Source organism: Perissodus microlepis, chromosome 7 (genome assembly GCF_051167445.1).
Source record: "Perissodus microlepis isolate ML-2025 ecotype Zambia chromosome 7, ASM5116744v1, whole genome shotgun sequence".
NCBI lineage: Eukaryota > Metazoa > Chordata > Actinopteri > Cichliformes > Cichlidae > Perissodus > Perissodus microlepis.
In genome coordinates this window covers 10,090,189-10,118,151 of record NC_140467.1, presented here as the reverse complement: position 1 = coordinate 10,118,151, position 27,963 = coordinate 10,090,189, and the positions used below count along the sequence as shown (strand labels likewise).

Here is a 27,963-nt window from a genome sequence, read left to right as displayed (position 1 = left end):
TACTAGATATGGTATCTGAGTCTAGACAGATAGAGATAAAACGGCAAGGCAGTAATTCATATAGAAAAGAAAAGAATAGAATAGAATAGAAAAGCCCTTTACAACAAAGTTGTGTGTGCTCAACGCCAACCGTGCCAGCTCTGCAGGAATAGAATATAAACAAATCGCAACCCAAACTGCATATTTGTGTTGCAGTTGGTTAGACATAATTTCATAAGCAGTATGTCCAGACTATATAAATTAATTATGATTTAAAACTATAACTGTGAAACTGTGCTCTTCCATTATGACTTATAATAAATGTTGAGAGGTTCCACTAAAAAACACAAGTACCCACTTTGTTGTGTTGGAGACATAATAAGGGCACCATCAAACCCTGCAGGACTTTTCTTCTTTGAGCCATGAATGTTAGAAGGAGCCATGAACCTAGTGAACCATAGCTCCTGCCTTCTGGTGCCCTTGGTTTAGTTTTCCCTACTTTGTTAAGTTATTTTGTTGTCCTTTTCAGATTGTTTCATGTATTGTGATTAAAATCTATTAGTGTAAGGGAGATTTAATTTTAAACCTTGGTCCACAAATATAGGTAGTCATACATGTGTAACTAAATCTCTTTTTATGTGACAGGTGTTTGTCTTCATACATACTAAAAATACCATTTGACTCCCCTCAGTAGACAAAGGTGACAAGCTGTGTTTGATATAGACTAATCCACCTGGCACAAGAGTTACGTGTACTACAAAAGAACACTGTGTAATGTTTTCCTGATGTCTTTTCTTGCTTTGTTTTGCAGAACATTTTTACAGTTCTTACACATAACATATTACATATACATACATAAAAGGCTCTCAGGTTGAGATGTAATGGTAAATCTTTTAAAAAAATGAAACAAACAATGTATAATTTTAATTTAGAAAAACAAAACAAAAAACGGGCACAACTCCTTCCCTGAGCTTCACGGGGGCGGTAGTTTTAAAACATATAACATTCAAGCTTGAGCAAATGGAGAACATGCTGAGGGTTTATTTTCAGTCAATATTTCTAAGTACTCAAAGCACCTGCAACAGTGCAACAGTGTCTTGTTGAGATGTTTGGAGGACTACGGTTCAGGCAGTAGGCTACTCTACTTCTAGTTTAGGTCTTTTGTTGGGTTTTCCTGATTATTAGGAAAGCCTCCTCCTATTATAGGTTTTCCTGTTGTCATTTCTGCAAAGATATATATTTTTTCCGGATAAGGTATTCAACATGCGCAAAAAAAATAAAATAAAAAATACAACAGCAGGATTGTTAAAAAAAAATCTATCACGTAACCTCTTTTACAGTACCCATGCACGCAAAACATTTTGCATTTATTGTAATAATACTGGGAGTGTTTGCTTCCTCGTGCTACGGTCACATGGAAGGTAAACGAAGTTGTCAAAGTTGCGCATGTTCAAACCAAATCTCTAAGATGCCTTTAAGGGATACACTTAACGGGGGAGCTGCTATTGAAATAGATAAAATTAAGCGAAATTGAACTACCGAAAAGCTAAACTTAATACTTTGACTGCATATAAGCACGTTTTAATCATCCTAGTGGAAGTAGATATTATATTATTTCTTATATTATTATTTTTATTTGAAGCAGGGGCGCGTCGACGTAACGTTCGCATGTTAAAGTACATCTTTACGAGGTACACACAAACGCAGCACACAACAACCCCAAGTGAGAATTCATTCATCATGGGCTTCATGCTGTCAAGCTAGCCGTTGTATTTACGCGGGACGTGTGTAATAAATAGTAAGTGAACAGTAATGCCATTTGTAGAGCATCGCCAGTATCTGTAAAGCCGCAATATCTGCGGCTGGATGATTTCTAAGTTGAGCGACACTTTCCTGCGTGGTGTACTGGGAACTCACGTCTTGTGTTATGGGAGAGACACGGAGGTCAGACGAACGGTGGACTGTCAACAATAATGTCCGAGTAAAACGAGACTGCTGCTGCTTGGCCAGCTGTATGTTAATCTTCTAGCACTGGTAAGGATGCTACAGTCTGCACTGAAGACAACATGCTTATTTTGTAGCTGCATAGGTGGAGGCTTTGCCGTGTGACTGTAAAAACATGGCCGATCAGGTAACTAGAGCTAAAGAGATTCTGACTGCAATGCAGTTAACCTAAGTGGCTTTTCGTGTTAGCCTCGTGTTGCTAACTTAATCTAGCACACTGATAGTTTGTTTTTTGTTTTGTTTTGATAAACGGCAATCCAGTAGATAACCTCAAACCGAGTGGATCATCCTTTTTGAAAAACAAGAAATACAAATTCTAGTTTAGCTTTTAGCTAATTAGCTAGTGAGCTTGTAAACAGAGGGAGGGGCTCTGCACGTTATCACCAAAACATGTTTACCGACGCTTCGATGTTTCCTGTTGCTAAGGGCAGTGTTGACAGATTTAATTATATATGTTGACAGATCAGCGTAAAACTGAATCATGCCTGGGAAACTGAAGGCCAAAATTGTGGCAGGGCGCCACTTGCCTGTGATGGACAGAGCCAGTGACCTTACTGATGCTTTCGTAGAGGTAAGAGAAGAATTTATGTACTTAATTTGTTTATAGCAGTGTAGCTGTACATGAACTGTTTGTCCTAATGCTGATAGTCACTTCCCCTCTAAAATGAGCCAAGAAAAGCAATTAGGCATTTAAAAAAGGCGTCTGATTACATTCCAGGTCAAGTTTGGAAACACAACCTTCAAAACGGATGTCTGTCCCAAATCCCTCAATCCACAATGGAACTCGGAGTGGTTCAAATTTGAGGTAAAATGCCTCTCTTTGAACATGAGGGACCGATGTTATTACTACATTAAATTGCAATCAGATTCTGTAGATTTCTTAACTCTCCTCCTCACTTTTGCCTCTTGTTCCTCTCCATGCCTTGCTGTCTGTAGGTCGATGATGAGGACTTGCAGGATGAGCCATTGCAGATCACAGTATTGGACCACGACACTTACAGTGCTAATGATGCCATAGGGAAAGTTTACATTGACATTGATCCACTGCTTTACAGTGAGGCTGCTTCTGTCATCTCTGGCTGGTTTCCCATCTATGATACCATCCATGGTATAAGAATCAGCTAATCCATCCACAATGATCACTAATTTTATTTTGTTTTCTTCGTGGCCTTATCTATATTTCTATTGTTTGTCATCAGGAATTCGAGGGGAAATAAACGTCATTGTTAAAGTGGAGCTCTTCAACGATTTGAACCGTTTCAGACAGTCTTCATGCGGGGTCAAGTTTTTCTGCAGTAAGTTTGGGTGGATTTTTGATTCTAAATGCGTCATAAGACACAATTTTCAGATTTATGTGAGGGAGAGCAGTTAATTAGATGGCATTGTAATCAAGTTTTTTGTGTCATAATGATCTTGCCAACAAAAAAAGGGGTTATTCCTTGATCAGCAAAATTATAAGCTGTGTTAGTGCCATCAGCACATCTGTAAACAAGGAAATACCACTTAAAAATGTGCAATAAAGATGGAATACCAGCTATAACAAACCTTTCTCGTGAAATCTAAGTTCCTTCCCCTCTGTTTCTGTATGGCAGCCACATGTATTCCACAGTGCTACAGGGCAACTTTGGTGCACGGCTTTGTTGAGGAACTCGTGGTAAATGAAGATCCAGAGTACCAGTGGATTGACCGTATCAGAACTCCCAGGGCCTCCAATGAAGCGCGACAGAGGCTCATCTCTCTCATGTCTGGTAAGGAAATTCAGGTGTGGAGGACTGAGTGCCCCAATTTTCCCTGTTTTGTTAACATGGCTGTGTGTTACCCCCCCGTCCAGGAGAACTACAGAGAAAAATAGGGCTTAAAGTGCTGGAGATGGGTGGGAATGCAGTAGTGGGCTACTTGCAGTGTTTCGACCTGGAAGGAGAGTCAGGCCTGGTGGTCCGGGCCATAGGTACCGCCTGCACGCTGGACAAACTCAGCTCTGGAAGTGCCCCTAACACCAACACACACATGCACCCAAACACAGCTCCTGCTTCCAATGCCTGCAATTCCCCCTCTAAAGATGGAAAGGAGTGAGTATGAACCAACAACACCAGCATGCACACTACTACCTCTTTTATGTGCCAGACTGTGAGTTTTGGGAAAGACGATTGTGTGTGCACGAGAGGGAGAGTGTGTGGATTAAAGCGTGTACTGTATAAAAGTTTATGTGCACACTCCTGTGTGTGTCTCAGTATCTCTTGATTCCCCTTTGCACTTGGTGTGTCCATTGTATCACGTGTAGTGCATTATAAAACTAACAGCACACGACATAACCTGAGACACACACATGTACAGTACACACACAGCCATCCTCAACCCCCTCCTCCTCCCTTGTCTGTGTCTGCTCTTTTAGACTCCTCTTGCATGGCTTTCTGCTCTGCCTCTGCATGTTCTAGTGCTGCATCTTTTTAGTGAGTATCTAGTACACATGTTCTGCTGTGCCTCTAACTATGTGGTTACTCACTTTTTTCTGCTTTTCCCATCATAAGTGATTTGTTTTGTGGTTTACATCCAGTTCCTGTAACCTTAACGACTTGGTGTGCTTGTGTGCCTCTTATTCTCTTCAAACTGTACATCTGTGTGTCGGTGTGTGAGATTTTGTGTAACGGGGATGTAAACATCTGCTGGTGGTGAGATGAAAAGTGTGAATTTAATTGGAAAACTTTTTTTTTTCGGTGAGGAGAACAGTCACGAATGTCCACTAAAAATAGGACAAAGTGATGAATCGAAGGAGAGAGAGCGAGCGTAATTATTGTACCGGAGTTCATTTTCTTCTTTCTGTTATGATTGTCTTTCTTCATCTTTCCTTTAAGACTTACCTGCATTTTGGTTTTTCTTGCAATTAAGAAAGTGTTGTAAAAAAAACCCTATTTCTTCTATGTTATCAGAATCTATCTGTGATTACACACATTCTTGATTGTTTTTAAACTGGTTATTCAATATGCTAAAGCAGCCATGATTCAGGATTCTTGTCGTTTAATCTCTTTCGGGTATTTATTGTTGTTTAATTTACTGACACTGTTCAGCAGTAGTGAGTATAAAGAGAAATTCCACTAAATTAAATCCATTTAGTAATTTTGGGTTTGACCTCAAGGTCAGAGGTCAAGTCTTGTGAATTCAATAACTTGATAAGGTTATAATAACAGATTTTTAATTTCCCCATAAGTGTATCTAGGGCTGTGCGATATGACCAAAATCTCATATCCCGATATTAACACATCTATCGTCCGATACCGATATAAATCACAAAAATGTAACATTTTCTGTGAATCTCGGGCAGCTCGACTTGCGTGAAGTGTTTCCAGCTGGGCGTCGTACCTGGAGTCGAGTGTTTTAACTGATGCATGAAACTATACATTTTTAGACATAAGTTGTAACAGCTGCCGTTTTCTTTGTGAGTATTTATTACACGGCGCGCTGCGGGGAAAAGCCTGTTCTAACGTTTGAGTCTAAGGTTTATTTTTTAGCACCTGACGGCTCTTTTTTGCTTCTCATCCGTAAACACTCTGCATCTTTCACGTGATTCAGTTTATTTTGAAAAGTCTCAACAGGATCTTGAGCTTTATTGTGAAAGGTTTATGTGGAACAAGCGGACACGTGGTGGTTTTAGCGTCGTTGTTGCTAACCACAACGCATAAAAACAAACGCTTGTCTGTCTGTAGTGTGGTTATATTAGATGTAAGTGAAAGAGAGAACTTTAAGAAATTAATATAGCCACTACAGTGACCATCAAAATAATGAAAAAATATTGCCGTAAACAGTTTATTTTGCGACACCACGAAACAAACGATAGCATAAAATGAAACATAGACGTTTTTATAAAGTCATCCGATATATATCGTTATATCGAACAGCCCTAGGTGTGTCCACTAGGAGGTTGAGGGGTAGCGCTGTCAGTTGCCAGTCATTTACAGTCTCAATTCCTTCCCTTCAATAAATGCACTTTCAGTTACTACAAAAAAATACAGTCACTTTTTTATTTAATTGTCTATCTGTCTTTGCTTAGGCCTCCTTTACTTACTTTTCAGTAAAAACAAACAAACAAAAAAAAGACATAATGAGAACAAAATGATGCCAAAGTGGAAAACAAGGTCATCAGATTGCTTTTTTTTGGACCAACAGTTCAAGATGTAGCGGTTGGATATTTTACACTACTATAAAATAAAGGACCTTTCTTAATCAGTTTGCTTAAAATTGATATCCACAGTTTCTTTACCTTTTTTTCCCCTCGTGTTTACATCCCTGCTCTGTATATGTGCGAGACTGAGATTTCAAACTGAGTGCTGCGTGTTGTTTTCGTGCTTGTTTCACATGACTTTAAATTGAATAACAGTGCAGAAAGTGGGAGTTTTAACAAAAAACCCAACAACCTCTTTTTGCTGTTCTTTTCCTTTTTTGTCTCCCTTTTTCACTCTACTGCAATGTTGTGTTGTGTTGGTTCTTGTGTGCACCTCTTTCTTCCTTTCTGCCAACATTTGGATTTGGACGTTTCTCACCGCTCGTGTCCATATCGGCCCTTCGTCTTCCTCTCTCTCTTTTTCTTTGTCTTTCTCTCTCTCTCACTCTCATTCTTTCTGCTGATTGGCCCAGGTCTCCCCTTGCCCACGGATGCCGCTCCACCCACAACAGCCCAGTGCATTCGGTCTGCAGCTCCCAGAGACTGTCCCAGAACTTCTCAGTCTCTGTTCCCACACTCATCTTCACTGGTACGCAGAGGCAGGAAAGGAAATAGGTGCAGGAGAAAGGCAGGAAATCAGAAATGCAGTGTAGCAATAAAGCTATAAGATAGAGGCATCAAGGCAAAGAAGGTAGACAGACCCTTATGTCCTTAAAAATGATTTTAGTCTGGAATCCCTCCACTTCTCATTTTCTAATTACTGCGGGGTGGGCAGTCGGGTTTGCAGTTGCATCAGCATTTCTGAGGAAGGGCCTTTAATCACCCTACAGTCACCTGACCTTTGCTTCACTCTACTGGGACACATGCTTCAGCTTGTCATCCTCTGTTAATCTGATCTTTTTTTGTCTGTTTTGCCATATTGCTTTCTTTAGTTTCATTTATGTGTGTGTGCGTGTGCTGTTCTTTGTCCTTACTTTTTGCTTTTCACGCTTGCTTTTGTTTTTTTGTTTTCCAGCCATGCGTAGCACCTGACAACACACCTCACCCAAAGCAAACAAGTGTCACATTAAAAAGTCACCCTTCCACTTAACAACCTCGGTTCACTCTCACCCACATATGCGCACACATACAAACGCTCAGAGGGGTGCAGTGGTGACTGATGTGTGTGTGTGTGTCATGTTCTCCTGGCAGGCCGGTATTTGTTGAGGATCTGCCCTCGTCCTCCGGCCCGCCAACCCCTTTCAGAGCCCTTCCCACCTCCTCCTCTCCTCCCCCCTTCTCTCCCTCCAAGCCATGCAGCCGCCAGTCCTCATCATCAGACACAGACCTCAGTTTGACGCCCAAGACGGGTAAGAATACTTGGCCCCGTCCCTCTTTCCCATTCTCATCCCTCCCTTCTCCTACACTTCATATTGGTGCTGCTGTGTGGTTTTGTTTTTCAAATTCTGTTTATTCAGTTCATTTTTTAAGAATATTTTAACGTTATTTTCTGTTGTAAGTTTTATTATAAATATTTATTAAGCCTTGCCTCGTCTTCCACTTGTCCTCAGCGGCCTGGTGTGTCTTCTTGTTTCACACTTTGAAAAACAAAACAAAACAAAAAAACCCATTTTTAATATTTGTAATATGAAACATGTGCTTCATAGCCTGAAGGCACACCAGATCTCTGATTTTGTTCCGTCCCCTTGTTGTTGTAGCTTTAGAAGCACTGTGTCTCATGGGGGCTGTTGTTGATTGAAGGTCACTTCTCCATTAGTAGTCATTATGGTTAATCATTGAGGAAGAGATAATTATGGTAGAACTCTGCCCTAAGGACAACTTAAGCACATTTTAACGCAGGCCACTAATAAATGCCACAAAAACTGAGGAACTTTTCACCACAGCTGCCCTCCCGAGCCCTCAGGATTGGACCTACATTTTCCCCTAATCCACATTCCTCCTTTCTTTCCACTTCATTATCTTTCTTGCTCATGTTTCCTCTTCTGTGCCTTCTTTCTTTTCCTCTTAAGCCATTTTCACATGTAGATTGCAGGACTTGCCCCAAGGTAGGCTGCACGTTCAAAGACAAATGTCCAGTGCATTTAGATTGTTTCAGTCACTTAAACCAAACAAAGTACAGTGAATACGGAAAGTATTCACTGCTCTTAACTTATTCCACATTTTGTAATGTTACAGCCTTTTTCTAAAATGGCTTCAGTTCATTTTTCACCTCAAAGTTCTACCCCATGATCACAAAGTAAAGAAAGTTTGCTTGAAATTCTTGGAAATTTATTAAAAATAAAAAACAAAAATATAACATGTAGATAACATTTCCACTGATCATCTGTCAGATGTTTCAGTTGATTGCATGTGATTTGGAAAGGCACACACGTGGTCCCGTGTGAGGTTCCATAGTTGACAGTGCATGTCAGAGCACAAAGCAAGCCATGAAGTCCAAGGAATTGTCTGTTGACCTCCAAAACAGGACTGTATTGAGACAGAGGTGATTGGTATAGAAAAATTACTACAGCATTGAAGTTCCTGGTGAGCACACTGGCCTCCATCATCCATAAATGGATGAAGTTGGGAGCCACCAGGACCCTTCCTAGAGCCGGCCGCCTGGCCAGTCTAAGTGATTGGGATGGAACGATCTTAGTCAGGGAGGTGACCATGAACCTGATGGTGACTCTGACAGAGCTCCAGTGTTGCTCTGTGGAGAGAGGAGGCCCTTCTGGAAGGATAACCATTTCTGCAGCAGTCCACCAATCAGGCCTGTATGGCAGTGAACAGATGGAAGACACGTGAGAGCCAAGAGGTAACCAGCAAATCAGGTATCGCTCGACGCCTGGATAATACCATCCCTACAGTGAAGCATGGAGGCAGCATTATCAAGCTGTATGATGGGATATTTTTCAGGAGCAGGAGATGAGTCATGGTCAAGAGAAAGATGAAAGCTGCAATGTACAGAAACATTCTTGATGATAAGCTGCTCCAGAGCGCTCTGGACCTCAGACTGGGGTGAAAGTTCATCTTCCACAGGGACAGTGACCCTAATCACGCAGTCAAGATAACAAGGGAGTGGCTTTGGGATCAACAGGGAGCTAGATCCCAGACTTGAACCTGATTGAATCTCTGGAGAGATCGGAAAATGGCTATGCACCAATGCTCCCCGTCCATTCTGATGGAGCTTGAGAGGTTCTGCAAAGAAGAATGATAGAAACTTCCCAAAAATAGGTGTGCCAAGCTTGTGGCATCATACTCAAAGTTTTGCAGAGAAAAATGAATTTAATCAATTTTTGGAATAAGGCTGTAACACGGCAAACTGTTACAGCTGTGAATACTTTTTGGGTGCACTGTATAGCTAAGTCTTTAGGATTTAACACTTTCAATAAGATTTGACTGAGTTGTAGACTTTTAAGCTTTAATTCAAGGCATTTGACAAAGTTATTGCATGAACTTGTTAGGAATTACAGCCAATTGTTTACATAGTCCATTACATCCAATTTCAGAGGAATATTCTTTTGTTATTCCATGATAATTTAAAAGCAGATAAAAAAATCTAGGGCTGATTCCAAGTTTAGAGCTTGCATTTAGTAGCTGACCTCAATATGAGATCAATAGATGTATAAATACAAGTTAAAGTGCTCATCATTTGGCTGAAAGACCAAAAGAAAACAGAGCATCAGCTTTAAGGAACGACATTCTGGTGTATTCTTAAAAGGAAAAAATGAACTAGCCAGTTCAGCAACATCGAAAGGCTTGAAAAACCACAGAAGACAAGTAAAGTCCACTATAACAGAATTATTTCCATGTTTAGGAAAAACAGCTTCACATCTAACCGAGTGAAGAGCACTTTTGGTAAAGTTGGAACAATTGACGAGATGCCTAAACTGAGGTTTTCGCAGGTCGTGACAGGAAGGCCAGATCAGACCGCCAGGAAACATCTAGAAGAGCCTTCACAGATCTAGAAAAATCTTTGGACAGATTGAAACCAAGATCAACTTGTACCATAGTGATGGGAAGATAAAATTATGGAGAGCAAGAGAAATGACTCATGATCAGAAGCATTGATTGTCTGGAGTTCATGTGTGAAAATGGCTTTTGCTTCCCATCATTCTTCAGCATTTTTCCTTTTCTTCTCTCCTTACAACCAGTACATGCAGTGCACATTTGATAACTGTCATTAAATTATTTGAATCGAAAGTATATTTTGGGTTCTGCAACACTGAAAGTCATCAGTCTGTAGTTAGCATGCTAATTTAATTAAAATGTGGACCAGTCATGTAATGTATTGACAGCTGATCCGCTCACCAAGGTCAGTATGAGTACAATGCCCAGCTTACTTAATACTAGCTACCTACTTTGCATAGTTCATTTCTCTGTGCTTGTGTCCACTTTCCTCCTCATCGTGCTCTTCTCCATCTTCTCAGTTGTTGTGCTTCTACCTACTCTCTTCATTGCTCTCTGCCTATCCATTCTCAATATATCTGTTTTCTTTATGCACCCTCCATCTGTTTCTCTGCTGTTGGATAGAGGAGCCCCATTCAGTGAGATGCAGACCTGGGATCTTCCTCTGCCCCAGCTCCCCCATCCTTTCCACAGACACTCTGTCCCTTCCTGGTTCTGGCTCAGTGGGCTGTAGTCATGGCTCTAACCCCAGGGCAACCACCTCAGCCCCACTCTCCTCCATCCAGTCAGACTCTGCCTTGCTGAGAAAGAGCGTGTCCTTCACTGAGGACCTGCTGCTGGCAGCCTCCGGTATAGTAGGCCTGCTGTGTGTCACCGAGTGCCAGAACCTTATAACAGTGAAGTGTTGGCATCTCACTCATTTAATGGGTCAACAGCAGGACTGTTCACACCCAAATTGTCTTGACTGGTTTTGTCAGAAACACTAACTGCTCACAGTCCACAACACTACTGTGAGAGTCCTATTCTGAATACCTTAACTCCCAGCATGTGGTTTGATGTATTTTCTAGTGCACTAAATGATCAGAATAAGTTAGTCTGAGGTTCATGAGGCTGAAGATCATTAGGTTTTTTTTCGTCCAAGTTCAACTTTCTCTTGATTTGTTTTAACATGAATGCTGCAATGTAATAATCACCTGACAGTTTGTTTGTCTTTGTGTTCGGCTGACCTTTGTGTTTAAAATGACAAAACTGAAGCCAGGCTCTCCTCTGTGATCAGGAATGGGCAGTGGAGGCAGCGCCGGGAAGGAGGCGGGACCTCTGAGGACCCTCCTCAGACAACAGACGCAGACAGCTCTTGAGCAGCGGGTACGGTGACAATGGTGTCACTCATCGTCCGCGCATACAAACAATTAATTACTAGCTCACTACTGGTGCAGACACTTGAGACTGAAATGCAATGTCACAGCTGGCGAGCCATTTTGGAGAGTTGAGGGTTTGACATTTGTGTTGGCGTTGCATATCAGCCTCAGATCTCTGTGCAAATGGTGAGTTTTAACACAGGTGCATTCTTTATGACAAATTCATAACTGACATTGGAGAGGTGTTTAATGGGGATCGGTCTGTGTAAGACCAAGTAATGTTCCATTTTTTGTGTCTCGACCACTTATGCTATTCAGGGAGCGTCTTCCTCTGGGTTATTGTTAAACGCCAGGGTATGTCCCATCAGTGTGACACCTTCTCACTCTCCACCTTTCCCTTGAAACCCTAACCAAGCGGATGGCCACCACCTAGCCTGAGTCAACTCCTAACCTAGCTCTTTTTTTTTTTTTATTGCTCTGCACCCTCCAAACCCTAAAAGATTGACAAACATGTAAGGCAGAGTGCCTGAGGTTAGGAGTTGTGCTCCCTTCTTGTTCGAAGGGGTGTGTTTGAGACTGTTCGTGTTTCGTCTGGATATTCATCTCAAGTGCCTCCCTCCTTCCAGAAAAATTTCCTGAGTTTGACTTTTGGTTTCCCGTATCAAAAACAGGAATGAGCATACTCATCTCATCAGCTCATTCTTGTGACCTGGCTCAGAGTGGGAGGAGCTGTCAGACAAATTGGAAGACATCTTCCTTTTGTGGAGTAGTGGATACGATTGAAATTTGTGGCATTCCCACCTGATTTCTGATCACTGAAGCCATCCATCACATACTGATCCTGCATGGCTGGGAATCACTACGTCCCTCTGCTTTTCTGTAAGCGTGTTGTCTCTTCAACTAAGAATGAATACCAGCAGGCTTTGTTTCCTGCTCCTCGTGTGAGTGAATGCATGGATTTGCATCACATTACTTGGCTAGAGACAGAAGACCAGCTGTGTTCTTAGTGGGCAGAGACAAGCATGTAAATCAGAGTAATGATTCACAGCCGCAAACTACTTTGTCTGTCTTTGTCCTTCCCTTTCAGCTCCAGACCTAATGAATGCATGTGTATATGGTAGACTCAAAAGGATTCAATCACTACATCAGTGACACTAAATACCTAGGCTTTCATAGATGTTTTTCTCAATCATTTCCAGCTGTATTTGAAATGCTTTTGAGTTTTATTCCTACACGGGTAGGCTGTAGTGGGGAATCTCAGTGGACAAAACCTGCATGGGGGGCTCATCACACTCTGTCCTTGGTGCATGTTTCCACTTATCCTATACCTGCTGTAACTTAAGTCTACATGCATCATGTTTTAGACTTTAAAAACAGTTTTGATTGATAATCACCTGCTTCAGTGTGTGTTGGAAGAGGAAAAAATGTGAAGTTTGATATCTGGTTCTGCTTTAGGATTTCCCAATTTCTCAGTTTTTGCATAGAATTGATACTGTGAGGTTTCTGGGGTTGAAGCCTTTAAAAATATAGGATGATCTCTATTCAAAGTATTTACTAATTAATTTTTTTTGTTATGCAATATAAAGATCTTATTAGTATAGTACTGTAGTGTGCAAAGGTCTTGAGCTAGCCCTTGTTTTGTTTTTTTTCTTTTTAAACTAAATTACCTCCAAGCAGGAAGTGGTTTTGAGCAGTAGTTCTCCAGTGTTCTGAAAGTCTTTCTAGGTTTTTTGATTTACATGTTGGCTGCTTTTTCATTCATTTTCAGTCCAGTCCTTGTACAGGACTAATGGAGTTGTACTGTGACAGTTTTTCTTATTGTTTTTGTCAAGCCACTAAAAACTGATGTCTTAATCATGCAAGCATAAAGAGGAATTTAACCCACATATGTCTGCACATTACAGTCAACTTGGCAAAGAAACATTTTTAAGTTGTATCTTTAGGGACTTTTTTACTAGCACACTTTGTTCCCTTTTATTTAGTTGACTCTATGAAAAATTGCAAATGTAACATGATTAGACAGATGTATTTTTGCACCAACAAGGTGATTCTCAAAGAGCTATTAGCTGAGAACTCGGGATCTCTCAGCATGTTGTGCAGAGTTTACTTACAAAAAATTGAGAGAAATGGACAAGTGGAAGAGAAAAGAAGTAGTAGGCCTAAAAACCCGTCTGCACCAGATGAACAGTAATTGAAATTCATATATTAAAAATAGGAAATAAAATCCAGCAAAGACCTGACACAGGACCTCGCTACATTAGCAGTGATTCCAAACACAAACGAGTTAAAAGCATACATGGATAAAAAAAAACACATGAAGTGAAACATTAACATGTGAATGTTCTTTAAGAAGCCTGGAGAACTTTTCCTGAAGGCTACTGAGAAGGACGCTTGGCTGAAAGACTTCACACTTTAGTGAAGATTAATAGGGGTCCTTCTGAATATTGACCTTTCAGGCTAGTTAGAATTGTAAAAACTGTTTTTGCCTTATGTACTGTATTTCATTTATGTTTGTAGAATTCCCATTTTCTTGGTAAAATATAAAGAAATATAGGCTGACTCAAGACTTTTGCCCACTACTGTAGGTGTTGTATCTTATAGTGGTGTTTTAACCACCTACCTAACGCAGAACAAATTAGCCTTGTCAGCAAAAAGTAAATATTTGAACTCAGTTTTGAGTTGAGAACTTAATATTCACCAATGTATAAGTAAACATGAGACACAAAAATACTGGAAAGGCCCTTTCTGTAAGTGACCAGTGTGTGTGCTTTTTTTTTTTTTTTTTAAATTAAATGTGTAGGAGTTCCCCTTCTTCACCTTGACGTCGTTCCCGCCTGGTTTTCTGCTTCATGTTGGTGGAGTGGTCAGCGCTCGATCTGTCAAATTACTGGATCGGATACACAACCCCGGTGAGTTCAACACACAAAAGCACACAAGTTCCTAACGTAGCTCGTCCATCGCGCCGTGAAAAGAGAAGAGTGAGCTTTTTCCATTGACCCTACAGTGTTGTGTGTGTTTGATCTCGTTGCAAATGGCTGTTAGTCAATGCTACCCATTATCCTCTTGTGTTGCCAAATTTTTCCAGTGTATGGTCCTACTCCCAATTTGTTTGCAAAGGAAAAAAAACAATAAGTTGACGGTCAGACTTAAGTTTATCTGCAAGTCCTGTAGGTAGCAGGTGAAAGCTGTTCCTGGTCACGCCGATAGGCTGCGTCTGCAGTAGTTTGTTCTAAACTTTAGGATGGGCTATCATCACATGTGTCAAACATTTTTATGGATAGGGGCAACTTTCACCTTGTCGTTTGACTCACTGGCTTTATGTAATTAATAGTCTGTGCTGGTCATGTGGTGGCTCTGTGTGTGTGTGCCTGTGCTGTGGTTGCTGTGTTGTTGTCGTGCAGTGCTGCCCCCTGGGGCTGAATTGCAGTAGTGGCGCATGGCTCCAGTGTTTTGCCTGCTACTTCTGTTGTGTGTGTGGTTGGCTGTAGGTGGCAACATATCGAGGTGCTGTGGTGTCTTGCTTAAGCTCTGCCAGCCTTTTTCTGTCTTTATTGAACTCACTGTGTTGACTCTGTTCTTGTGTTAAGAGGGGCATAATAAATACACCTTCAAATGAGATTTACAGACATTTGCTCGTCAGGTGATCACCTGCCTGTTAACAGTGTTGAAATGCCTGAGTCCAGTTTATAGACTTAGTAGTTTTACCTTTTAGCTCAGTTTACTAATAGCCTACCAATACGAATGAAGGATGTCTGAGAATCTAATCAAAGGGGAGTGTTGATGAATGTGGGCTGGGTTAGGATAAGCAGGGCTTTTGTCAGAAGTGGACAGGGGAACTAAAATAAGACTGTAAAAAAAGGTGCTGTGATTAAACCAGCAGTCTTGTCTAAATTAGACTCAATGACCCTGATCGAAACTCCAGGATTAACTTGGAAAGCAGTCTGAAAAGAGCCCTGTTCACTGTTGCCTTTCTACTACAGAAAAAACATCAAAGGTACCCTGTGGAGTTTGTCTTCAAAAATAGCACCGGGGAGCGATATTTTTACAAGTGCATTACTTTTTTAGCTTGTTTTTACTTCGACAATAACAACAATAACTTAACAGTTATGCTCTGCTTAACTCGGCCTTGATCTGCTTGTTATTAGCAAAATACATTAGCTAATGCATGTAAAATCACTTCATGTAATGTTGTATAACTGCATCCAAGGCCGACATTGTTGAATCACTGCAGCTAAATGTTGGCAACCCAGATGACTTCTATCACTCACTCAGGTTGGTCGGCCTGCTCCAGACTGGCACCGTTTGAACCTGTTGACTGATGATTTAAAATCGGGGCAGGGGGGCATTTACAGTAAGAACATGCCCGGTGCATTATGATGAGACGCATTCGTTTTTGTTTACGTGAAAACTCCACAGTGCGCCTACATGTACTTACAGTCGCTGCATGCTCCTTTTTGTGTTGTAGAGCTTCTCTTCTCCTTATGTTAAAAACAAAATAAGTAAATATAGCCTGGCGCTTTTACTCATCTCAGTTCTCCTCTCTTCCTCATCAGTCTTTTTCTTCTCTGTCAGATTGTTTCAATAGGACTTAACTTAGTTTGTCGTCGCATTAGTGACTGTGAAGTGGTGTCTGTCTTTGCATAGTGATTGTGGAGTGCTTCCGTTGTGCTGTGTCGGTTTGTTAGACTGTCTCTTCTTTTCTTTTTCTCTCTTTTCTGTACTAACGGTGTGTTCTGGCCCAGCCTTGGGTAACACGCGCTCATACAAACTGCTAGACTGGAATAGTGTCACTGCAGGTATTTTCCCCCCTTTTAATGCTCTCACCCACAGGAATGATGGCAGCTCAATGAAATTAAACCCATGTCTGCTTAGTGTTAAAATATAACGCCCCATAGAAAGCTTAAGTAGAATTCAGCATAGCCTCATATTGCTGAAAACTTCTGACTTCAGTGAGCTGCCATCTTCCTCTCTCTAATCTGTGTGTTTGTGTGTGTGTGTGCTGAGTTGAGCATGCCCTGTGTCCCCACCCCACCCCATCCAGCCTGGCCTGGCTACCCCACACCCAGCTCATCCTGCTGCACAGAAGAGCTCCTGCTCTTCACTAACGTTGTCCCAGCGCTGTTTCTAACGCTTCCCGAATGGACATTGTGGTCAAACCTGTCTAGACCAGAGGAGGTTTAGGAGGTTTACTCTGTCACAAAGAGCCACTGAGGCATGTGCATCCTTAACTCACTGGGCCGTATTCATACTGAGAGAAAGAAAGCGAAAGAGAGAGAAAAGTGATGAATGGATGCATGGAAAGAAGTCGTTGGGGGGTGCAGTTGAGGAAAATTAACTGGATCTGGGACTTTACGGTGGGGATGGAGGGAAAGAGGTGAGCTGACTTAAATAATGGAGTAGATTTGATGGACTCTAGTGAATGAATATGGCCCTTCTCTGCCCATGACTGTGCACATGGTCATGAGTGTGCACGTTGGTGAGCCTGTGCCTGTTTGACATAACTGCTTCTGGTTTAAAGAAACCCACCTCGTGGGCCTAATGCCTGACCATCAGTCATTGTTCTTCATCTCTTCAGTTTCACAGCCCATTCTTCTCATCCCCTCATTCATTCCTCTCCCCTGTCTCACCTACCATTTGAGTTTCTCTCTGTATTTGGGAGGCTCTGTCAGCATGTAGCTCTCCCAGGGAATCATGGGGTGAAGCTCAATACTCTAATGTAGCTTTTTTAGGTCATGTCCTCTTTGTTCAACAGCCTAAAACAACCATATGAGTCAGATTAAGCTCTTAATTTGCAATGATTTGGCTTTAAAGAAAAAGATGTTTGGAGCAAAGCCTCATGAGAATATTGAAACACACCCATGGTTTAGCATAAGTATGATGAAGGCTCGATTGCTTTAAAATTACTAGCTTTGTCACCAGGATAGGAAAGCACGTTTAAAATCAGGCGTAGTGTCTTCTCTTATACCAGATTTTCTATCTATACTGGCACAGCCACATAATGGCTGGTGGCTGTGTCCTTTCGGTTAGTGCAGCTGGCTGAAAGGAGACAAAGAGAAGGGAGACGTGAACATTTATATGATGTCCACTAATGAACTAATCTTGTCTGACCATTGACTCTGCCTTCATCATCATCATCATCTTTCTGAAATTCTCACAAACCATTTTCAGTGTCAGTTTGTTTTACAAACTCACAGTTGGTTTTGGCCTGCTTTGATACTCTGTTTAACCCATAAAACATCAGAAAATACAAACTGTAATGTTGGCTGTTTGTTGATTTTCTGGTAAGTCAAAGCAGTCAGATTAGGCACCGGATTATGCACAGATTTCCTGTTAGTGTTGTTTGGATTTGTGAGGGTACTGCATTTTTAACCTGTATTTTAGTGTTCAGTGAGGTGTTTTGATAAATAATTCAGTTAGAAATGCCTTGTGAAGGCTGTTTGATTTAGAATTGTGTGTTTCGCAGATGAGCCCGAGACTCGCGATGCCTGGTGGGAGGAGATTCGCCAGGAGATCAAATCTCATGCCAGAGCTCTCGGTTGCCATGCGGTTGTAGGGTACAGTGAGAGCACAAGCATCTGGTATGTACTGCGTAAACACACAGAAAAGTGATGCACTTTAATCCCGAGTTTGGTACAAAACACTTGGATCCTTGTGATTTCTCTCTTTGTGTCCTGCTCTCATTGCGCTATCTTGTTTTTCTCTTTTCATTTCTCCCATTGGCTCAAAACAGCGAGGAGGTGTGTATTCTGTCCGCATCTGGCACAGCAGCCATCTTGAATCCTCGGTACATGCGTGAAGGCTGCCTGGACATCGGCTGCACCGACCACAGGTTGGTTTCTTTTTTTCTTATTGTTCAGCTCAAAGTCTCGGACAGTCTGAATGTCAGTCATCACATGTTTATGACAACGCACCTTTTTGGTTTTTGTTGTTCTCCAGGTTTGAGGAGCCATCGCCACCGAACTGCGGCTTCTGTCACATCCCGTACGATGAGCTCAACATGCCCTTCCCTGCACAGCTCACCTATTGTTACCACTGTAGACGACAAAAGGTATCAAATACAGTTAATTGATGAAGATGCTGCCTTCTTGTCTAGATGTTTCCTCTGCCTTTCAGGGTTTGCTAGATTATTTTTTTTAGGTTAAATAAAAGGTTTCTGCTCTTTAAAAATATCAATAACTACTGCCTTTTTTTTGTAAGGTTCCTGATGTGCTCTTCACAACAATTGACCTGCCATCAGAAGCAGCTGTTGCAGGAAAGGGCTGCCTTATCCAGGCCAGGTATAACACCTCACAAACCCACAAACCCTTCTTGATATTAGCAGAAAAGGAGTTAAAAGGCTTTTAAAAAATATTACTTAGGGAAAAATACACATACACACAAATCAAATCTATAAAAGTAAAGTATATTACAAGCATTTCACTCTATAATCTAGCTATAAATTATAACTTTTACAGTAGATATTTCAGATAACATAATTTATAATACCCAATATTCTTCAGTGGTAGCATGTGGGCTAAACAATACACCTCAGAAGATGCATTTTGACATCAAAGGAAGTGATCAAAGTGAGCAATTTTGACCAATCAAGGTCAATTTTAGACCTCAATTGGGTTCAGTCAAGCAGGTTTTCTATGAGTGGATCAATGCACCTTCAATGCCAGCGCCTCTTGTCTGTCAGGCTGTGTCGTCTAAAGAAGAAAGCCCAGGGAGAAGCGAATGCAACGGCCATCTCTAACCTGCTGCCTTTCATGGAATATGAGCTACACACTCAGCTGATGAATAAGCTGAAACTGCGGAGCATGAACGCGCTGTTTGGCCTGCACATACAGATCAGTGTTGGCGAGAACATGCTCCTGGGTCTGGCTGTAGGTTAACCTTTCATGCTAACAAGTGATTATGTCACTTTTATGTGTGGTGGATCTTAATCGAAGTAAACGTGTGTGTGTTCAGTCTGCTACAGGTGTGTACCTGACAGCTCTGCCTGCTCCAGGGGGTATCCAGATAGCAGGGAAGACTCCAGGAGACTTGAGCAGCGAGCATATATCATCCATTCAGAAAAGGATTAATGACACCATAGCTGTGAACAAAGAGCTCTATCAAATAAATCCTCCGGTGAGACAGTCAACACTTGCTGATACAGTGAACTTATGGAAGCTGATCTTTGTGATAAAACCTGAAAAGTCTCACCTTTCAGGGCAGGTTTGTGGTAATGTAGGTTTGTTTCCAACTGCAGTAGCTGAGGTGTCATGTATGAAGCCTTTTAGCACAACAGAACTAAAAAAGTTTACATTTATGATGTTCAGACATGGTAAAAACTTACCCTGATGAATACGCTATAACATCACTGTTTGTGGTCATTTTATACTGCAACAAGTGGGAACAGTTTTCACATTTTTTTCTACTTTGAAAGAAAAAATATCTACGGTCTATGACCAAGAATATTAAAGACTAGTGCATTGTCATCAGGCTTTTACATTGTATGGGCAATACTAGTGTTTTCCATTATTTTGGTGTTATTTTACAGTGTTAAAAAACATTTTATGAGACATACTATACAGTCCAGACTATAGTTATGTGGACAGTTACCTTTTTATTTTGTTCTCCAAGCTTTGTTGATTGGATACAACATTAAAGGGTCAAGATTTACAAAGATTCAAAGTACCCGGACAACTGGAAACTGTTTCTTGGGTGGCTGTGTGTCATGGCTCAGAGCTGACTATCAAGACTTAACCTTCAGTTACAAGTAGAAGTTATGTGTCAAAATGAGAAGAGAGGAATTGAACATGAAAGAGAAAGAGTTCCATGTTGGTATTTGTTTTCTAGAAAATCAGAAAATCGTTGGCATGGTGAAGGAAAAAAAACTTGCTGAAAAGCAATCCAGAAATGCTTCACAAGTACATAACTTGTTCTCACCTTTTAAAGGAAGAATTCGTGACCAGATTAATTCATGATTAAAGGATTTATCAGAAGAACAAAGGGGCCAAGTCATATGTGTATATATATCTAGATCAGGGGTGGGCAATCTCAGTTCACGAGGGCCGGTGTCCCTGCAGGTTTTAGATCTCACCTTGGGTCAACACACCTGAATCACATGATTAGTTCGTTACCAGGCCTCTGGAGAACTTCAGGACATGTTGAGGAGCTAATTTAGCCATTTAAATCAGCTGTGTTGGTTCGAGGACACATCTAAAACCTGCAGGGACACCGGCCCTCGTGGACTGAGATTGCCCACCCCTGATCTAGATAGATAGATCTTTTGACTTAAAGCCCCCTCTCTGTTATTGTTTCAGCCCATATGGCTGTGTTTGCTAATGTCATATTGCTAGTTGTTAATTAATTCACTGCTGAAAAAAAGCATAGGGATGAGTGTGCAGGTGTGCACTGTAGGTGAATTGTCTAGATGCAAATGGTTGTCAGGCACATAGCCGAAGCAACCAAAGAGCCTTCCAGGGTGAAGAAGTGAGCTGTCTTTCAATCGCTGTGTTAATCACTTGAGCCAAATCTGTTTGAGACCTGTTCAACTTGCTGAAGGTCAGATTAAAGAAAGAGTCCCTAAACTTTGTCTGCCATGCATCAGAAGCAGTCCTTTCCATACTGATGCACACCTTCTCAAGTGAAATCTAAGACTTGACACTTTAATGTAGTACATGTCATCTTATTTAAATCCTCTGTGCTGAAGCTGAACAACTTCTAACTGTCCATATATGCCTGGGCTGTATATTCTGTTCTTTGTGAACCGTGATAAACTTACCCCTCTTGTCTCTCTCTGATCATTAAAGAAATTATTTGCCCTGGACCCTGAGGTGTTCTGCGGCATAAACATGGTACTGAGCATGCCGACCTTTAGCTGTGAGACGCAGCAAAGCATGACAAGTGTTTCACACTATTAATCTCACACTATTAATTGCAGCTCTTAACTGGGGACTTTTTTTTGTGTGGGGATAATACATAACCCACACCAGAGTCACCTCTTCAGATGACTCACTGCAAAGTCGTTTTATAAGTTGTTAACGTACTTTGATTATGTCCAGCTCCCCTGACCAATCACACTCTCCCCTGCATATATATTTGTGTGTGTGCGAGTGTGCGTTTTCCCAAATTAACACCAACCATGAGTGTGTGTCAGTAAAGTTGACTGGGTGAGTGAGAGCATGTGGATTGTTACTAACACAGTCATTCTACTAGTTACAGTACAGATGTACAGATGTTAGATACAGATGTGATCTTCTGCGGTGTTCTGGTTATCTCTCTGACGTCCCGTCTGCTCGGATGCTGCGTCTGTTTTGCGTGCAGGAGCTTGCAGAGGAAGGGGTGGGCTCTCCAATCCCTGAGCCAAGGCATCGATCCAGACTTTTTCGCTCCCACTCGGAAAGCTCAGACGAGCTATCAGAACTGGATCTGTCCCACGGCAAAAAGGATGCCTTCGTCCTGGAGGTGTGTATCTGTACAAATCAAATCAGTACATGCCAGTTGTAAATGCCAGTTTAAATGGTGACAATGTTTGATCACTCCTATAGATTGATGACACCGATGCCGTGGAGGATATCCACTCCCTCCTGATCGATGCACCTCCCCCCACAGGTACATGCTGCACACTCACTCTGGTTCAGTTACAATGCATTGTTATGCACTGCACACAAGTTAATAATTCAGTCCAAGCTCTAGCAGGTGCCATTGTTTCTGTGCTTCATTGCATCTGCTTCAATGTCTTCAGGTTTCTACAGCTGCAACACTGAAAATATGCCTGGGATTTCTAACTGGACTTCAGGAGTACAGGTACGTACTGAACGTAGTTGTAGCAATACTAGCCATTATTGCAGAATAATTATTTTAGAAATAAATACAATTAAGTATTAATTTAGATCTGTGTAAATCTGTCATCCTTTATTTTGACAGATGTTTACATCAGTGAGGGTTTTGAGGTTGAGCAATGCCAATCTTACTAACCAAGGCTTAAACAAGATCTTTACTGACCTCTGCGAGAACCTGCTGAAGGTAAGAAACCATCATGGAGCAGGTTTCACACTGGCACTGTTTTTTGGGGGTTTTTTTCTTAGTTGAACTTGCTGTGGTTGTCTGTGTTTAGATTTGGGTTTTACAAGTCTACAATTCATCATGTTTGTTTCAGAGTTTTTACTTCAAGCTGCGCTCTATGATCCCCTGCTGTCTTTGTCATCTCAACTTCACCGTAGCAGTGCCAGAAGAAGAGCTCATACAGGTGAGACAATTCAGGCCATCAGTCATTTGTCAAGCTGCCAGAGCAGTGAATGTAATTGAGAGAAATTTTTTTTTATCTACTGCTGTTCCTCTGCTCATCTCCCTGCGCAGGTCACAGTGACAGCCGTTGCCATGACCTATGACAAGGAACAGACTCAGGAGAAGACAGCTGAGAAGCCCGTCAACAAAGGTCAGTCTCTCTGTGCATTTTACTTCAGATGAAGGAAAGCTTTCACGTCCAGTTTAATACACTCAGTACTCATCAGTCAAGGAAAAAAAAATTCAAGCTGTATCTATGAAGTGAGCCACTACTTGACTCCAAATAATGCAATAACTCAGCTTAGGTAAGTTGATATCAATATTGAGCAAAGCTGAGAATTATTGCATGATTATTAGTGAAGTAGGAAAACAAATATTCTTTTAGGATCTAAGCCAGGATGTCAAACTCATTTTACACGATAGGCCACATACAACCCACTTTGGCTGATTCTGGCCCCTGAGGTCTTATGTTTGACACCCCTGCTCTAAACAGTGTATTGCTTTTAAGAAACATCCCTGCTAGTGCTGTGTGTTGTGTGTCAAGTTGAGTGTGGTTTTTGTGTGTATCTTTTTAGGGAGCCTTGAGGCTGAAGAGCAGCTGCAGTTTCCCCTGGAATTGTGTGCAGACTCGTCCTCTTCCAACATTCAGACAGCATCCAAAATCTCAGGTATCTTTAACTGTATTTTTACCTCCCTTACCTCATCCGTTACCCTGCTTCACTAAACAGGTATCACCCATCTCGTCCACTAACACATCAGATACAGTCTCTTTATTCACCCCAGCTGCAAAGCTCTGCCAAAACCAGCTGCTTATAGTCCGATCAGCAGGTAAATGAACTGTAGTAGACAAGTGAGAGTTTGTTTTGCCGTGAACTTAGATAACAGTCTGTGACGCTGTCTAGAAGAGACTTTGTGTTGGTGACCCCCATTTGCATTAGGCTAACACAGCCATGGGATAATGGGGTGGGGGTGATGGTTAAAGCTAGGCAGCGCCTGCTGTGTTCGCCTTGTGGCAGTAATCGGTTGTTGCTGAACTTTTCTCGCCTTCCGACAAGGACAAAGTTAGACTGTGATGGTGTGTGTGTGTGTGTGTGTGTGTGTGTGTGTGTGTGTGTGACAGGTGTCGGAGAAAGTACCAACATGTCACCCAGAGGTAAGCTACCTTCTTGTCCTTTATTTCCCCCGCCCCTTCTCCCGCTACCGAAACTACTACACTGCCCTGTTTTGACTTTTCATCCTTTAGTCTCGGACAGAGTTATCCTGCACAGCTCCCAACCCTCATCCAGTTTTGTTCTTTTCTGTTCGTTTGTTTTGTGTTTTGTTTTGTCTTTTCGTTTTCTTTTCTTGTTGTTATTGTTGTTGCTGTTGCGTTTGTGAATGCACGTGTGTGTGTGTGTGTATGTGTGCGCGTGTGTGTGCGTGCGTGCGTGCGTGTGTGTTCTCTCCAGCTGCCTCCGTTGATTACGGTTCCTTTGCAGACAGATGCAGCACCTGGCTAGAGCTGCTTAGGCTGAAAGCTCACACCATAAGACGAGGATCAGTTAAGACAAGTAGGAGGACACAGTCTCTAGCACACTCTGGTGATCATACCCACAAATACAGAACACGGTTCACAAGCGGTCACACATATGCGCACACACCCCTCCATGCATGCCGCTGGGGGGCGGAGCATTGTAAATCAAGCACCAGCTTTGTTTTTTTTTTGGCTAGAGTGTGAAAGTTGACGCCCCGCCCCTCAGAGGGATCCACAATTTGCAGCTTGCCAAAAACAGTGTGTCACATTAGAAAGGTTTTTGCATTTTGTGTGCAGCATTTTTCTCAAATAGCTTGTTGGTTGCAGCAATTTCATGAGAACCTCCAGAGGGTTCCTTTTATTCCCCTCCCCTGCTTTTGCATCACTGATTCTTCTTATGCTTGGAAGATAGGAGGTTATTTGAGGAGACACTGTATGAATGCTAAAGGATTTCATGTCTGATTTGTTTGGGAACACACTGATAATCACGGTGGGGCGGGGGTCAAAGCTTTTCTGCAAGAGCTAGTGTGACTTTTCAGATCTGTGCATGTTAAGTAAACTACAGTCTAATATGTGGCTCTGAAGGTTCCTGGTTTGATGGATGTAAGCCACATCAGGTAAATTTGCAATAAGATATTGGAGCATCTTTCACACTCTGGCTTGTGTACATGTGCCCAGCCTCAGCCTCACAGCTGTTTCTGTCTGTTTCCATGTCTGAAGCCTTCCTCACAAATGCCAACATATAGAATAAAATCTCTCATGTACTTTGCTGTAAGCACTCTATTCACACTTGTAAACAGCTGTGCCCAGGTCTGTCTGTCTGTCTGCAGACATGTGTAATTGTCTGTTTGCATCGACTGCATGATATGCATGGCAGCGCACACGCGCCAAGTGATTGTCTATTGCATTCTCAATGCTGCATGTAAATCTAACAAACACACACACATGCCTAAGCACATGTAAGTGCACATTTTACTCTTGCTGTGCAAACGCTAACAGCTGAGTTTCTGCATGCTCATTCCACTATGACATTTCTTTCTGCTTCAAGGCTCATGTCTGCTTTTAATCTTTCCACTAGTTTTGAGTTTTTTCTGGTATCTCCATTCCCGTTTTATCTCTTCTTTTTCTTTATACCCCCTCTCCTCTCTTCTTATTTTTCTCTTCACGTCTCCCACTTGCTTCTGCCTGCACTCTCTCTGAACCTGCAGTCTCATCTTTGGAGCGCTGCAGTCCGCTTCAAGAGGGACGTTCCCGCTCGCTGCGCTCCAGTCGCTCGTTTGGAGGCAGCTCGGTAACGGTGGTGAAGATGACGCCGCTCTCCTTCCTTCCCGGGACACGCATCATTAAATACCTTGGCATTATCAACATGTTTTTTATCAGAGAGACGACATCATTACGGGAGGTACGAGCGACGTCAGTAAAATATCCAAGTCCCGCGGTCATTTTGCGCAGTTTTAAACGTAAAGTGTGTTTTTGTTCTGTGCAGGAAGGCGGTGTCAGCGGCTTCCTTCACTCATTCATCGCAGAGGTGTTTGCGATGGTTCGAGCCCACGTAGCGGCCCTCGGCGGCAATGCAGTTGTGTCTTACAGCATGAAAGAATGTGTGTTCATGGAAAATCCAAATAAAAATCAGGTGATATAAACTGCACATTACTAACAGGCGGTTTATCTCAGTACTGGCTGTTCAATTGATTAAATTTTGCGTACTTGTTCTTCTCTTAGGCTCAGTGTCTCATAAATGTAAGCGGTGATGCGGTTATCTGCATCAGCGAAACAGACCAGGAGTCCTCAGCATCTACGGCAAATACTGGACAGACCGGTGGCGGTGAAACCGATGGGGCTACATGACAATGACACTGGTCCCCAATTCTGGCTCCAAGAAACACACACTAAGTCAACACACTTTAAGTCTAGCCGTCCAAATCTGACTGACTTATGTTTGCCTTAAAACTCTATAAAAGATCCAAAGGCTTGGACACAGCGAATAAAGAACCATTGCCCAAGCATGCAAAGCAATCTATATTAATATAGGAGTGTGGGATGTTTCTTTTTGTTTAAAGAGAACATATTTTGCAGGACATATTATGGAATTTCAAAGTATTTAAAAACATTTAATTTAAAACCAGTCACCGACTCCTTACACCTAACCTTCATATTAAAGCCGTCCATGCTGGGGTCACTCACAGCCACGGTATATTGGTCATCCAGTCGGGTATGAGTAAGGCAGCTATGACTGATTTGTCCATCCACGGATCACAGATGTCGCTCAATGACTGAAGTAAAAGGGATACAAGCTAATGATTTTAAAACACAGTCAATCTTTCTCAGTTATTTTCATCCCATGTGTTGAGCACCGAGTGAAGAGATTATGCATCAGGCAAGGCAAGTGTTTAAATTTCAACTGTGTGGTGCTCTTTTTTAAACTATAGAAAAAATAGCCTGAAGTGGAAAATTTTGAAGCTAATTCCAAAGAATCCAGGCGGACCTGTGATCCGTTCACTGTTGTCCAATTTTAATGTTTTATGTCTAAACTGGGCTCATGTTGAATTTTTGAGAATCTTGCTAATTAGTTTTAAAGTGTTTCTCAGAGGAAGTCCAAAATTGTTCTGCAAGTGTTGAACAATGGTGTCACAGCTGTATTTCTGGGAGGAAACTCATGTTACATGCATATAGATAACACAAGCCAAAATTACAGGTGTTATATGCACATATTTTTGTAGAGCAATAACTCCCGTTAGAATAGCCATTACCATATATTCAGTATAAAGCTATTTAAAACTATTAGATTATATTGCTTTATCCTAAATTCAAGTGACATAGCAGGTATGCTTTTTATTCACATGCAACTGGAGTGAGCAGGGAAATGGTGACAGGTGTGATGTCAGATGAATACAAACAAAACTGGTGAGTTGATATAAAGCGGGTCTTTGGGATGTCGTAGCAGGGATCTTTAATAGAATATAAAAAATGAGGTTGTTTTGAAGTATTTAAACCTTGATCTCTGGGTATCGAAGCAACTGACGTCCTCTTGATGCATTTATCTGTGTGTGTCAAATTTCACATACCTTTGCCAAGCTTAATCGCTGTTTCGTGGGCACTCGTGTTTATGTTTAGAGTCTTGCTGCTGATCTTCTGTCTATTGTGGTGGTGGTGGTGGGGGGGGGGGAGCAGCTACAAGTGTCTGTGCCACCTGAAAACAGACTGTGTAAATGTTCTCAAAAAAAAAAGAAAAAAAAAATCAGATTTCTAGTATTTTTGTAAGTTAAAGAGTCCTACTACTTAATTCAGCTGTGCAATGAGTTTCATGATGTTTTGTGTTACTGTGTCAGAGGATTAGTGGTACTCTGTTTTGTGTGTGATCAGCTGTTTGTGATTAGTTTCATATGTTTGTGTCTAAAACTTGAATGTAAATACTTGGAAGCTTTGGCTTTTTGACTAGCAGCATGCAGACCCACTTTTTATTGCCATGACCCTGTATGCTTGCCTGATAGGTCTTGCACAATAAACCTGAGTCAAAGTGACAGCTATTGGTTTCTTGTTTTTATTGTTATTTGTTTAACTTGATGAGCTATAAAAATAGAACAGGATCTGTAGTTGTCTTTTTAAAGATTATTTCTGCCAATAAAAAAACAAAAACAAAAACAAACAACCCCCCTCCCCAAACCATAATTTTTTAAAAAAAAAATTGTTTCCATTTGCAAATCAAAGAGATTTAGAGTGGAGTTTACGTTTATTGTCGTTTGAGTTGGACATCTCTAAAATTTCATTAGAATTTCAATAAATAATGTATTTATTTATTGTAGCCGTAG

At 41.6% G+C, this 27,963-nt stretch overlaps 1 protein-coding gene across 15 annotated transcripts; it reads left to right on the top strand.

Moving 5' to 3' along the window:
- Positions 1-1,465: 1,465 nt before the first annotated feature.
- Positions 1,466-27,675, top strand: c2cd5 (C2 calcium dependent domain containing 5). 15 transcript variants are annotated; one of them, XM_084933317.1, is made up of 32 exons: positions 1,466-2,013; positions 2,446-2,554; positions 2,702-2,788; positions 2,920-3,091; positions 3,183-3,278; positions 3,576-3,731; positions 3,815-4,052; positions 7,331-7,488; positions 10,652-10,876; positions 11,304-11,392; positions 11,704-11,739; positions 14,186-14,294; positions 16,128-16,181; positions 17,849-17,963; positions 18,116-18,214; positions 18,322-18,433; positions 18,583-18,662; positions 19,064-19,250; positions 19,336-19,497; positions 21,165-21,209; positions 21,679-21,819; positions 21,903-21,966; positions 22,100-22,161; positions 22,282-22,380; positions 22,514-22,603; positions 22,714-22,792; positions 23,217-23,309; positions 23,762-23,794; positions 24,090-24,221; positions 25,363-25,556; positions 25,641-25,787; positions 25,877-27,675. In XM_084933317.1, the coding sequence occupies exons 2-32, from the start codon at positions 2,465-2,467 to the stop codon at positions 26,000-26,002; spliced, it is 3,570 nt and encodes a 1,189-aa protein (XP_084789443.1). In that variant the 5' UTR covers positions 1,466-2,013; positions 2,446-2,464; the 3' UTR covers positions 26,003-27,675. The 15 variants fall into 15 exon arrangements, with proteins under 15 accessions (XP_084789443.1, XP_084789428.1, XP_084789436.1 ...); XM_084933302.1 differs by lacking the exon at positions 10,652-10,876 and having other exon boundaries at positions 1,468-2,013; XM_084933310.1 differs by lacking the exon at positions 10,652-10,876 and having other exon boundaries at positions 1,469-2,013; positions 24,120-24,191.
- The last annotated feature ends 288 nt before the right edge of the window (positions 27,676-27,963 follow it).

Bases quoted from the DNA above. Each gene is read 5' to 3' on its own strand.
- c2cd5 (XM_084933317.1), top strand. From the start codon at position 2,465: ATGCCTGGGAAACTGAAGGCCAAAATTGTGGCAGGGCGCCACTTGCCT. The intron at 19,251-19,335 runs GTAGGTTAACCT...GTGTGTGTTCAG, and splicing joins ACATGCTCCTGGGTCTGGCT to TCTGCTACAGGTGTGTACCT. The intron at 25,788-25,876 runs GTGATATAAACT...TTCTTCTCTTAG, and splicing joins AAAATCCAAATAAAAATCAG to GCTCAGTGTCTCATAAATGT.